Source organism: Primulina tabacum, unplaced genomic scaffold (assembly GCF_025594145.1).
Source record: "Primulina tabacum isolate GXHZ01 unplaced genomic scaffold, ASM2559414v2 Contig799, whole genome shotgun sequence".
In the NCBI taxonomy this organism is placed as follows: Eukaryota; Viridiplantae; Streptophyta; class Magnoliopsida; order Lamiales; family Gesneriaceae; genus Primulina; species Primulina tabacum.
Genome location: NW_027459919.1, coordinates 1 through 13,417, shown reverse-complemented (window position 1 = coordinate 13,417; position 13,417 = coordinate 1). Strand labels below are relative to the sequence as shown.

The following is a 13,417-nucleotide window of genomic DNA, read 5'->3' as shown; positions in this document are numbered from 1 at the left end:
AGATTTTCATCAGCGATTTTTGGAACTTTAGTAACCGGTTGCCTAACACTTGTTTGGTCTTGAGGAGTGTGAATAACGATCAATCTATCATTTGAATAAGAGGGGTTGTGAATTATTGTGATCTTTCTAAAAAAACTATGTCATTTGAATGATCACTCCCACTAATCAAGTCATTTTAAATAAATTTTGCATTTCTTGATTCTAAAATTCTAGTGTTTTGAGGTTTACAATATAATCTGTACCCTTTGGATTTTTGGGCATATCCGATGAAATATCAACTTATAGTTCTTGGGTCCAGTTTCTTTTCATGTGAGTTACAAACTCTTATTTCTGAATGAAAACCCCAAATGTATATATGTTGCAAACTCAGTTTTCAACATTTTAATAATTCAAATGGCGTATTTGGAACAGCCTTAGTTGGAACTCGATTTAATATATACATATTCCCATGCTCTTGGAGAAACTTCGCAAACGGACAAGGTGTCTGTCCATTCTCAATGTATTTACCATAATATTCTCCACCGAACCGTTGTCTATTATTGTGTTTTTTTGGGCTACGACAACGGTTTTTAAAAACCGTTGTCTTTCAGCTGGTTTTATTAGAGCTATGACAACAGTTTTTTAAAACGTTGTCTTTTCTTAGGTTTTTATATGGTTAACGACAACGGGTTTACAAAAACCGTTGTGGTATAATTTTTTTTAAAAAAATTTGTAGTGTTATATACACTTGCAATAAAAGGGAGAAGAAAAAGAAAGAAAACCCAAACCCATTCCCACGCTACATCGCCCTCTTCCCCCCAAAATCCCAATCCGACGCCGCCGCTTCTCAATGCCAAGGAAAAACGGCCGACCACCGTGCGATCTAGCCATCAAATTCGCGACCTTGGTTCGCCAAGAAGACACCATTATCTTTTATCTGATCGAGAGAGCTACCCATTGCAACACGCAGCAAAGAAAGCGAACACAGTCTGATCGAGAGAGCTACCCATTGCTTTACCTTTCCCTTTCACAAAGCATAAAAGCGAACACAGTCTTTTGAGACCCTGCCCTCTTCCACCTCCGCCGGCGGTGGCGCTTCGAAACTCCTGCTTGTTGTCAAAAATCTCTCCGCCGTAATCGCGGAGTGCAAGCAGCCCATTCTTAAAGGCGTTAATCTTACGGTTCACGAAGGCGAGGTACCTAATTTAAGTTTTTCCCCCCTTGTGTGGTATACAAAATGATGTCGATATGGTTTATTCCATTTTGCTGCATATGTATTTTTTCCACCCAATTTGATGCAATTATGATAAACAGTTAAGTGGGGGCTAAGTTGGACGGGTATAGATGTTAAGTGGGCAAGATGATAGTTTGATAACGAAATGTAATTTATCTTTTCACAATTCTGCTGTGTAATCTTGAAGATCACAATATTATATACCGTTTTATGGATATTATGCGGAAAGACATTGACATTTTTGTTGCATTCAAATCGGCTTTATGAATTTAATTTGTGTTCCACGGTGATGTATTGCATCTGTTGGAAGGATTCGAGTTGAATATTTTGTAATCACATGACCACTTTTATATTGTAGCGTAGGTGTTCGAGAATTTGCTTAAACTAGGTTTTTTTTTCCTTGCAAATTTTTGGCAAAACCTTTTTTTTGTTGATATTTTCTTTTTTCGATAAAGCATGTATATTTTTAGTGAGACGAATTAATAATGATGGTTGAGAGGGAAACTAAAACTATATATATATCTTTTATTGAACAAAAGTAAATATTGAGACAAATAAAGGTTTTACTCTAATTCTAGTTGTAAGCACATAGTTTTTCAGTTTCTTTGACTCCTAATTTGGTTGTTGGATATGAAAGGTTCATGCTGTGATGGGAAAGAATGGATCTGGGAAGAGTACATTCGCAAAGGTCGGTGCCTTTTTCGTGGTTTTTTGTGATTTAAATATTGTAGTTTCAGACGCATATAAAGAATGAGTCGAGAATGTTATATTTCTTGTCGAGCTCAAGTTTTAATTGCTTTATTTTATTGGGCTGAATTGAGCTCATACAAGCTGATTATATGAATTTTGGGTTAAGAACAAGTTTGAGTTATTCTCATTGAATATAAATCCTTCAAGCTTGTACTTTAGCTAGTCTGAGCAAGCTTCTTTGATGCGGATTTGAGCGGTAATTCCTTTGTTATGGTTGTTTTTCAAGTGTAGTTGTGTCACGTGATGGGCCTGATATGAATTTTTCATTCTTTATGTGCACAAAATTGAAGGTGACAGTGGGGTAGGAAATTTGCTTACTTTCAAGTTTACAGTCGGTAAAAAAGCTGTGGCGACGGTTTCTTGCAGGTATGTTTCTGCATATTTACGAAATAAATTAATGTCATTTTTGATAAAGCCATCGCCACAAAAATACAACGAATGAAGCTATGTAACACGAGCATTGTTGATAGATTCATCACAACATTGATGTCTAATTTTGTTGTTTACAACTCTTTTGAACACCAACTTAATAGTGTTTGTACAATTGTTTTGAAGGATTTGACTCATTGATGGGTGGTTAGTGGTACGTATAATGGACAAAGATTGGATGGACAAAGATTGGATGTCAAAGAACAGGTTGTCACATGAATATGAGGTTGGGGTGGAGTATTTCTTGCAGTTTGCATCGCGAAACGCTAACAATCCGAATGCAATGCCTTGCCCATGTCCAAAATGTGGTAATCTAAAGACGAAAGTTATTGACACTATAAGGGCTCATTTGTGTTGTAATGGTATAGATTTAACATATCATACATGGATTTGGCATGGCGAAAGATCTAAGTTCGGGAACTCAATGAATGATAGTGATCGAGTAGGGCAAGATGAACGCAAATATTTTACCGAGGAACCTATAAGTATGGTACATGGTGCATATTTTAGTTATGCTAAGAATCCAAACCAATTCCATAAGCTACTTGAAGATGCCGAGAAACCTTTATATCCTGGATGTGTTAAATTTACAAAGTTATCTGCACTTGTGAAATTATATAACTTGAAGGCAAAATATAGTTGGAGTGATAAAAGTTTCACTGATTTACTTGGTTTGTTTGGGCAAATGCTTCCAGATGACAATGAATTGCCTTTATCTTTGTATGATGCAAAGAAAAGCTTATGTGCTTTAGGGATGGATTATGTGAAAATTCATGCTTGTCCTAATGATTGTATCTTATACCGGAAGGAGTATGAGGATTTACCAGTTGCCCTATTTGCGGGATGTCAAGGTGGAAGTTGGGTAAAAATTCTACGATAAATGGAGGAGTTCCTGCAAAGGTCCTTTGGTACTTCCCACCTATTCCCAGATTTCAAAGATGGTTTCAGCAGAAGGTGATATATAAGGAATTAACTTGGCATGCTGATAAAAGAATTCGTGATGGATACTTGCGTCATCCGGCTGATGCACCCTCTTGGAAAGTAGTGGATCACAACTGGCCAAATTTTGCTTCCGAGCCAAGAAATCTAAGATTGGCCATATCAGCAAACGGCATGAATCCACATAGTTCGATGAGTTCTGCATATAGTTGTTGGCCAATTGTGATGATCACTTACAACCTTCCTCCAAGTTTGTGTATGAAAAGAATTTATGATGCTCACTTTGTTGATTTCTGGTCCCAAACAACCGGGAAATGATATTGATGTCTACTTAGCACCTCTAATTGACGAATTAAAATTTTTATGGGATAATGGTGTTGATACATATGATGCATATCGAAAAGAAATGTTCTCGCTTAGAGCTGTGTTACTATGGACGATCAATGATTTTCCTGCATATGGGAACATGTCAGGTTGTATTGTGAAAGGATATCATGCATGTCCAATATGTGGTGAAGAAACATATTCGACGAGGTTGAAGCATAGTAGAAAAATTGTGTATACAGTCCATAGAAGGTTTCTTCCTACAAGTCATCCATATCGAAGGCAAAAGAAAGCATTTAATGGGAACCAAGAGTTTAAACTCGCACCAAAACCATTAACTGGGCATGAAGTTTTAGAAAGAGTTGAAAGAATTAATTATCACCTGGGAAAAATGAGTGGGAAGCTTCAGTTGAAGGTAGGTGATGAGAAATCATGTTGGAAAAAGAAATCTATATTCTTTGAACTTGAGTATTGGAAACATCTACATGTTCGACATGTTCTTGATGTGATGCATATTGAAAAAAATGTTTGTGAAAGTCTCATCGGTACGTTACTTGACATTCCAGGAAAAACGAAGGATGGAGTTGCAGCAAGACCAGATCTCATGGAGATGAATTTGAGGACTGATTTGATACCAAAGATGGGGGAGAAAAGAACGTATTTGCCAGCAGCCTGTTATACTCTAAGCAAGTCTGAGAAAAGAAAATTTTGCAATTCTCTGTTTGGAATAAAGGTCCCTACGGGTTACTCATCTAATATTAAAAACCTCGTGTCGATGAAGGACTTGAAACTTGTTGGCCTTAAGTCACACGACTATCACACTTTGATGCAACAATTGCTTCCAGTGGCCATACGAGGTGTCCTACATAAACATGTTAGAGATACTATCACTCAGTTGTGTGGGTTCTTCAATGTGTTATACAATAAAGTGATAGATGTCTCAAAGTTGGATGAGATACAAAGAGAGATTGTGATGATATTGTGTTTACTGGAGAAATATTTCCCCCCATCTTTTTTTGATATAATGATTCATTTAACCGTTCATCTTGTACGCGAAATAAAATTGTGTGGACCGGTTTGGTTTAGGCATATGTATCCATTTGAAAGATTCATGAAGATATTGAAAGGCTATGTGCAAAATCGCAATCGGCCTGAAGGGTGTATAGCCGAACGTTATATTGCTGAAGAGGCTGTGGAATTTTGCTCGGACTACATGTCTAGTGTAGATACAATTGGTATCCCATCAATGCATCGGAGAGTACAACTCACTAAGCCTCTGTCTGGTTCAGTAATGCACTACACTAGTGATGATGAGTTGAATCAAGCACATCGTTATCTACTGGAAAATGATGTTGACGTTGAGCCTTATATCGAGTAATTTCTTTGACTTAGTAATACTTTCTTGCTATTCTTTTACATTCAATTGGTTAACTTATCCTTAATCATTTCATCAGGGAACACATGACATTTTTGGATGCAAAATTTCCCCATAAAGCAAAGTCCAAAAGGTGGTTACAAGATGAGCATAACCGAACCTTTATTAACTGGTTACGTGATACTGTAAGTTGTCTAAATATCAATATCATGGAGTTTTTTTTAAAACTTAGGGTTAAATTTTAGCACTTTGTGAAATATAGGTTGCAAGTGCAGTTGGCAATTCCACTCGTGAAATTTCAGAAAAATTGAAGTGGGTAGCGCGCGGACCTAGCAAACAAGTGTTAAAATACTCTAGTTATTTGATTGATGGGGTCACTTATCATACAAAAGAGCGAGATGATGTACGAGTTGTGCAAAATTCCGGAGTAAGCTTAGTCGCAACGACAATGCAAGTTGCTAGTGCAAAGGATAAAAATCCAGTTGTGTCAGACATGATTTTTTATGGAGTTATTCAAGAAATATGGGAACTTGATTACCAAATGTTTCAAATTCCAATGTTTAAATGTAATTGGGTTGAAAATATTAACGGTATTAAAGTTGATGATCTTGGTTTCACGTTGGTAAACCTGAAGAGAATTGGATTCAAGTCTGACTCTTTTATCTTGGGCAGTCAAGCAAAGCAGGTGTTTTACATTGAAGATCCTCAAGATCCTGCATGGCATGTTGTACTTGCAAGTCCCACAAGAGAGTATATTCACTACATGAATGGTGATGAATTGGAGAATGATGTATCCCACTATCAATGTTTTACGCGAGGGTTTATATCAATGGATGTTGATGGAATAGATGAAAATGAACCTCCATGCATTCGTGAACATTGTGATGGGTATTGGATTGACAATAATTAAGTGCAATCCTAAATGACTTGAACCAGCATGATAGGTTACATTCCTTTACTGTTCTGCATATTACATTTTCATGTAGAAAGAAAAATAAAGAACTGAGTACTAATTTTTTTATGACATGCATTGCATAATGCATTTTTCTGATTGCCTAACAAATTGTAAATGCTTGCAGGATGTCAAAGAACGAGAAGCCTAAACAGAATACTGCATATTCTGCCAATGACAATAGTTGTGGGGGCGAAACAGTTTTGGAATCTACAGAGACGGAAACAACAAAATCATCTAGAGGCCGTACACATTTGGATAGGCTTGTTAGGCAAAGGGTTCATGGAATCAGAAAGGATGTGAGGTTCAATAAATTGGGACAGCCAGTTGGAGAATTTGCAGGTGAGATGCAAAGTTATATTGGTGTTCTTGTTTGAGAAAAGGTAAAGATAAGTTATCAGACTTGGAAAATGGTTCTAAATGATGTCAAAGATTTAATATGGGAATCGGTTAATGTAAGTTATAATGTTTTGACTATTTTAATTATTTTTCATATGGTTATGATATGTTTAATGTTATGGGTTAATATGACTTCTACAGCTGACGTACAATGTTGATCAAAGCTGGAAGAAGGGATGTCTGAACTCTGCAAATAACAAGTGGCGACAGTTTAAAGCTTTTCTCACTCAAAAGTTCATTTTTAACAAGCGGGATCACACTGAGGATTTGAAAGAACCACCTACTGGGTTTGGTATTACACGAGATGATTGGAGTTCATTTGTAATCAGTCGCTTGTCTGATGACTTCATGGTAAGATTCTTAATTTGTTACTTTCAAATTAGTAGACCATAACAAATTATTTCAATTGACATATGATATATGTGGGCAATTTTCAATTAACTAGAAATTGCGTGATGAACAAAAGAAGAGAAGAAAGCAAAACATATACCCCCATCGTATGTCTCGGAAAGGATATGCACGTTTCGCCGACGAAATAGTAAGTATGAGAAACTGAGTTAATTCGAAAAGTTTACTAAGTCCATGCTATGTGATTTTTAAATTTGTTGATAACATACATATTGTTTGTAGGCAGATGAGTATGTGACGATGATGATATAAATCGAGCAATTATGTGGAAGAAAGGACGGGTCAATAAGAAGGGTCAATATGAAGGCGATGAGTTGAAATCGGCAATAGAAAAGATTGTAAGCAAACAATACATGAAAATGAATAATTTTATTCATTATAACTGTTTTTAGTAATTATCTTGTTCTTTTGTGCATGACAGGATGGTTATGTGCAACAAAAAATCGAGGGTACGTTGCAATATGAAGAGGGAAAAAATGATATCCTTACGAAAGCTCTGGATTCATATGAACATTCTGGTCGTGTGAGAGGTGTTGGAGGTCATATCACTCCAAGCATCTACTTTAATATTGGTAGAGTATGGAAGAGTCCTTTTGGTGATGACCATATATTTCTTAATCAAACAAAGGAGTTGATGGAGGCAAAGATATTAATCTCAAAACAAGATGCACGAATCGCAGAACAAAATGCACGCATATCAGATCAAGATGCACGCATACAGAGACTTGAAGAAATGTTCAAAAAGGGTGCAAGCAACTTTGACATTGAAGAAAAAGGTAGTTGCTCAGTAAAGTTGCATCCCATGAGTGACGATAAAATCAAAAAGGGTGCAAGCAACTATGCAACTTCGCATGATGATGACGTGAAAACTTTGAGCAATGCTGAGTTTCTGCAGGTATCTGATTATTGCAATTGTCCATGACTATGATTTGTATCAATTTATAACATGATTATTTGTCTTCTAGGGCAAGCCGGTTGCATTGGCATTGGAATCTAGGACCAACATTGTTGCCTACGGTACAATTGTCCATGTCAATGCGGATGATAAATTATTTCATGGTGTTCCATCACCCATTACTTGCATGCACGTATCCATTGATAATGCTGTGGAAAAATTAGCACATTTATCATTTCCAATTCCAAACGAATGTGATACTGTTGGTGATGCTGTTGGAACACATGTAGCTTGGCCAGCACACTTCGTAGTAATTCAAGATGAGGTAAATGTCAATTTATATTTAAATTTAAAGTATCATAAATAATTCAATATTGCAGCTAACATATGTACATTTGCAATGTTTAGAAGCTTCAAAAGAAGAAAAATGTCGACCACAGAAATAAGATTGGTTTGTCTTCAAGTGTGCCAAGATCTTTACATCTTTTGTATTGTTATTGTAAACGTGCTCTAACCGATGAACAAAATTTATCACTGCTTTTTTATCATGATTTATTTGACGAGAGTTACGAACTACTTCTGCACCTTGAAGACATCATTCCTTTCTATAGTTTGGATCCAATATCTGCCAATTGTATAGTTGTGTACATGTGGTAAATCTTCTTCTTTTGTTTGTTGACCACTTAAGCTGTATAAACTTAATTAATTTATCATATTCACATTATTCTGTTGGAAATTGTAAGCATCTGTATAAAAAGACAACAAGACTGACAAGTTTATAGTAGTGTCTCACGATCTTAATTTGTTTTCCACATTGCTTATCCACTTCATCCGTAAAAACCTTAAAGGCTTCATTTTTGTTATGAAGCATGTAAATATACATGTATGTGAGTAATCATCAACGAAGGAGATGAAATATTTCGGACTTTGCATGTCCATATCTGGACAAAACATATCTGAACGTTTGATTTCTAATATTTATGTACTCCTCTTCACACCCTTTTTATACATATTGGTCTGCTTTCCCTTTATGCAGTCCACACAAATATCAAAATCGGTAAAATCTAAAGTACTAAGTATTCCATCATTCACTAATCTTTTAATCCTCTCTATGGAGATGTGTCCCAATCTCCTGTGCCACGATATAGATGAATCTTCATTTATAACACATCTTTTAATACCTTTTTGAACATGCATAGTGATATTATTATTTTGTAAAGAAATAGAGAAAAGACCATCAATCATTGTACCATTTCCAACAATATTTGATTTATAAAATAAATTTATTGATTTATCCAAAAAATGAAAGGAATAATCAATGGGGTACAAGATTTGAAAGTGAAATTAAATTCCTAGAAAGACTAGGGACCTAAAATGTCTTTTCTCATTTTAAAATAAAACTACTATCCAATATAAGGCAACAAGTCTCAATAGCCTCCAAATGCGAAGACATCTTGTTTCTCGAATAGATGTTCCGCTCATTTTCTAGAGGTTCCTTAGGCTTTACATACTCTACAAGGTATTTGTAACATGAATTATAGAACCAGAATCAATCCACCATGTGTTATAAATCATATCAATCATATTAGATTCATAACATACAAATGAAATATGAATATCTTTCTTTTCAAGCCAATCTTTAAATTTATGTGTCTTGTCCTTTTTACAGAATAATCACTTGGATTCTTTCTTGATTTCATGTTGGGATGGCAATTATTCATTTCCCTTTATTCTTTCTTGATTTCAGGTTGGGGTGGAATTATTCATTTCCCTTTTTCCTTGACTTTGGCCTGTTTCTTATACTTTCCTTGTGTAGTCATAGAAGCATTATCATTTTTTTCTATTAACAACTTTTTTCCTCTTGAACACACATGATCATTAATTCATTTATTGACCACTTATCCTTATGTGTGTTGGAGGAAATTTTGAAGGGTCCATATTTTTGTGGAATAGTGCATAAAATATAGTGCACAAGAAAAGTTTCAGACATTTCCACTTCAAGTGTTTTGAGTCGAGCAGTTATGTCCCGCATATTCATGATGTGCTCTCGCACACCTCTCACACTGATGAGCCTTGATGAAGAGAATTCCATAATTAGGAAGACGGAAAATACCTTATCTGAAGACTGAAATTGTTCATCAATAGCATTTAGAAATTCTTTGATATTATTATGCTGATCGACGGAACGTCGTATATCAGCACATATTTTGGTCTTTATGAACCTTACTCAGAGTCGATTAGATCACTCCCATTTTTCATAAAGATCAACATCATCTGGAATGTTGTTTTCAACAATAACAAACAGTTCGTCTTTCCGTATAGCATATTAATCAATATCTTACACCCTAATTGAAGAAGAATTCTTTATTTTCATATTTTATAATTATCGTCCTTCAGTTCGGAAATGTCACATTTCATATCAGAAAAAATCGTCGGTTGCATAACTGCATAAAAATACAATATACTTATTATTATTTTTTTAATTTTTTGAGGTAATATCACGTTTTACCAATGTAAATCACGTTTTAAAATTTTAGTGACATAAAATTTGCATGTAGGCTAAACTTTTAATTCAATAAGATTTTTCTAGAACTTTATGATAAAACTATCAAAATATGTTTCCTTTTAACTCCTGTGGGAAATTATTCGATACACATTAACTTACCAAATTTCGAAAACTTGGTTCCCAAGTATATACAATTTCAAAATTTATATTAGACTGGGTGGTTGAATGTAGACTACTTTCTTGTACATATTCATGATGTACCTATACTACGTTGAATTCATTAATTTCTTTGTTGAGCAAAAGTTATCTTGCGTGTAATATTTCTTCCAAATTTTATTGATATCCTATACTTAAGTTTCAAAATTATTGAATATATTGTACTAGATTTTCGAATTTCGTGTATTTATTGAAAATTCGAATACCATGTATAATTTAATATTTTCTAATTTATTTTTTTTACAATAATATCATAATACATTTTTATACATTTCTATATTTAAATAAATAAGTACATGGTCAAAAATCGTGGTTCTCACGGGTTAGATTTGTTCTGCATAAGTATTTCAGAAATATTGGCAAGTCTACGGTCTTTGGGCCGAGGAACCGATATTTCTCGAGAAGGCCAATTGACAAAAACCAGTGGTTTCAATGGAAGCCGTCTCATCAAATATCCATGAACTACCATGACAGTAAGAATCCATCTTACCTCAAGTCAAGAAGATCAGAACTTGGGAGAAAATCTGTTGAACATGTTAGACATGAACACGTGAGCAAAGACGAGTCCAAGAGGTAAGGACCAGGTAACGAGAATTCGATTTGTGCTTCTTGCTAGGAGGGAGTTTGGTGAAGCTTGGAGAGTGGCCCATCATAAAAGGTTTCTTAAGCTACTCATTTGGACACAAAAAGAAGGTTATTCATGGAACGAGCTGCTTCTAGGAGAAAGAAGCTTAGCTAGATGAAAATCAAATCTAAATTTGGTAGATCGGGTACGAAGAACAAATCTAGTGATGAATATAATGAATCAATTAGCGAAGAAGATGTGAAGGAACGCAAAACACTTGACTTTTGTGTGAGAAAGTTTTAAGTCTCCATAGATTGTGATACACGCATTGTCATATTTCTAGAGAATTTCAAACTAATGAAAGAAGAGCCCAGGGAGTTAGTGCATAAGGAATCACTGCAAGAAGAGATAAATATAGTAAACTCCTAGAAGAAGGCTCGGGATTGGTCATCAAAGAGAATGGGTAGCAGGTAATTCCAAGGAATGAAATAAAGAAATGTTTTGTTCCTAAAGGAAAGATTTTTTAGAAGAAATGGAGATGTAATCATATTGATGGTGAGAAGAAGAGAAGTATGAATCAAAACACAATGATTCGAGGGAGTCAATTCAGAGACATGGTGGAGTCCACGGGATTTGGGCCGAGGAACCGACACATCTCAAAGAAGATGATGAATTTTAAGCTAAAGAGACAACATGTTACTGTAAAATCTTTTTACTAGACCAAGAGGAGTGTATAATCCCCAAGGAATTTAACTCTTCAAAAACCGAAGGAATCCTGGATCATTATCAAGCGTTCTCGGGATATCATATATTGTACCTAGCTCAAAGATTGGTAATCGAGAGTAGTAATGACTAAAATTATTTTCAAGGAATTCGCTGTAGTTGCAACAGCCAAGGAAAGAACATATTTCCAGTAATTGTTGCCCAATTTAGAATTTCAAGAAACTCGAGACACGAAAATGATACAGTAATAAAGTATGGATTAGTCCTACAGGCTATCAAAGAAGTTGAAATGTACGTGATCTTACGGATTGGGGTTTTGGTTCCAGTGAGTTGAAGAAAATGAAGAACAGAAGGGATTTAGAGCTTGCTTTATGGATTTCTGAGACGAAATGAGTGTTTAGGCCATTCAATTGCTTTGATTCCAACACCACCACCAAATCACCGTTCCATCATCAAATCCCAATCCAACAACAACACTCCACAATACTTCACAGGAAAAATAAATAAAGCAAGCCTAAGATGTAAAACACCGATTCTTTTCAGGAGATAAGAATTTTGATGCTAAGGCTAATTTTGGGATAAATAAACCAAGATCTAAAATTTGATATGATACAGATATCAGATAAAGATCTAAGATTTGATATGATATGATATCAGATAAAGATCTAATATTTGATATGATAATTATCCTAGATTTAAAGTTTAATTTAAAAGTTCAAACGCGCGGATAATACACAATCATGATAGCAGTCACATCTCTATAAATAGGAGAAGCTCCCATTCAGAATTTACACCTCATTTACACATCAAATTTTTGGTTTTGCTCTCTAATTTTCGAAATTCCCTTCCAAAAATTCTGCACGAGTTATCAAAATTCTGTCCATGTTCAGAAATTCGTTTCTCTCGCTCGGGTAGAAGGAATCCGATCTCCACTGTTCAGAATATGCTTTCATATGTTTATAATAACATATCCAAATTTCAGCCAAATCAAACGGTTAGTTTTTCGTTTATAGCCTTCGTAAGAAAAACTGCTCATATTCTGCGCGAAAAAAAAACATACCTACGGTTTTCCTCCATAACAGGATAAAACGACTTAAAACCCGATCTTCACCGTTCATAACTTTTTCGACGTACTTTGAACATACTGTGAAAATTTGAGCCCGATCCAACGGTTCAATAAGGCACAATGAATTTTTCAAGACGGCTGATTTTTCGGGCGATGGTGTAGCTGCGTCTTCGAAGTGCCAGTTGCACGATTCTTCTATGGTTTTCGAATTCTTCATGTTTTCTTCCAGGTCCAAGGTAAGTGGGTTTTGTTATACTATAATACGCACACTTGTCCTTCATAAGTGCGCTTTTGTTATGTATAATTCTTTCGTAAGTGAGTTTTTGTTACCACATCTTTTCTTTGAAGTGTGCTTGCGTTTAAAAAAATTATAATTTATGTACGAATCTCCCTTGAGTTTTTGAAAGTTCGTTCGAGCATAATTCCTTGTTCATTATATATTTTCTTCAAGATTTGTCAAGTTATTATGTTCAAAGTACTGTTAGGATTCAATTGGATATGGGAAAGGATTTCCGAACTATGATCCTTATACGGTGGGATGGTTACCGCCAGGTTTATAATCTAGTTGGGGAAAATTTTACCAGAAGGATAAAAAAAATCAGACAGATTTTTGCAAAGAGCCGATCTAGTCTCCTTCAGAACGACCCAACGAGTAAT

At 35.2% G+C, this 13,417-nt stretch overlaps 1 protein-coding gene and 1 long non-coding RNA gene across 2 annotated transcripts; both read left to right on the top strand.

Moving 5' to 3' along the window:
* Positions 1–790: 790 nt before the first annotated feature.
* LOC142535134 (uncharacterized) lies at positions 791–6,377 on the top strand. The gene is made up of 4 exons (XR_012817390.1): positions 791–1,175; positions 1,851–1,901; positions 2,254–2,329; positions 6,110–6,377. It is a non-coding gene; the product is annotated as an uncharacterized LOC142535134 (long non-coding RNA).
* A 652-nt stretch (positions 6,378–7,029) lies between these two features.
* On the top strand, positions 7,030–12,996 carry LOC142535131 (uncharacterized; the record flags this gene model as incomplete). The annotated part of the gene is made up of 5 exons (XM_075641676.1): positions 7,030–7,127; positions 7,211–7,684; positions 7,755–8,009; positions 8,093–8,337; positions 12,990–12,996. Coding segments are annotated over exons 1-5 (1,056 nt in total), but the record flags the coding sequence as incomplete, so codon positions are not given.
* Positions 12,997–13,417: the final 421 nt, after the last annotated feature.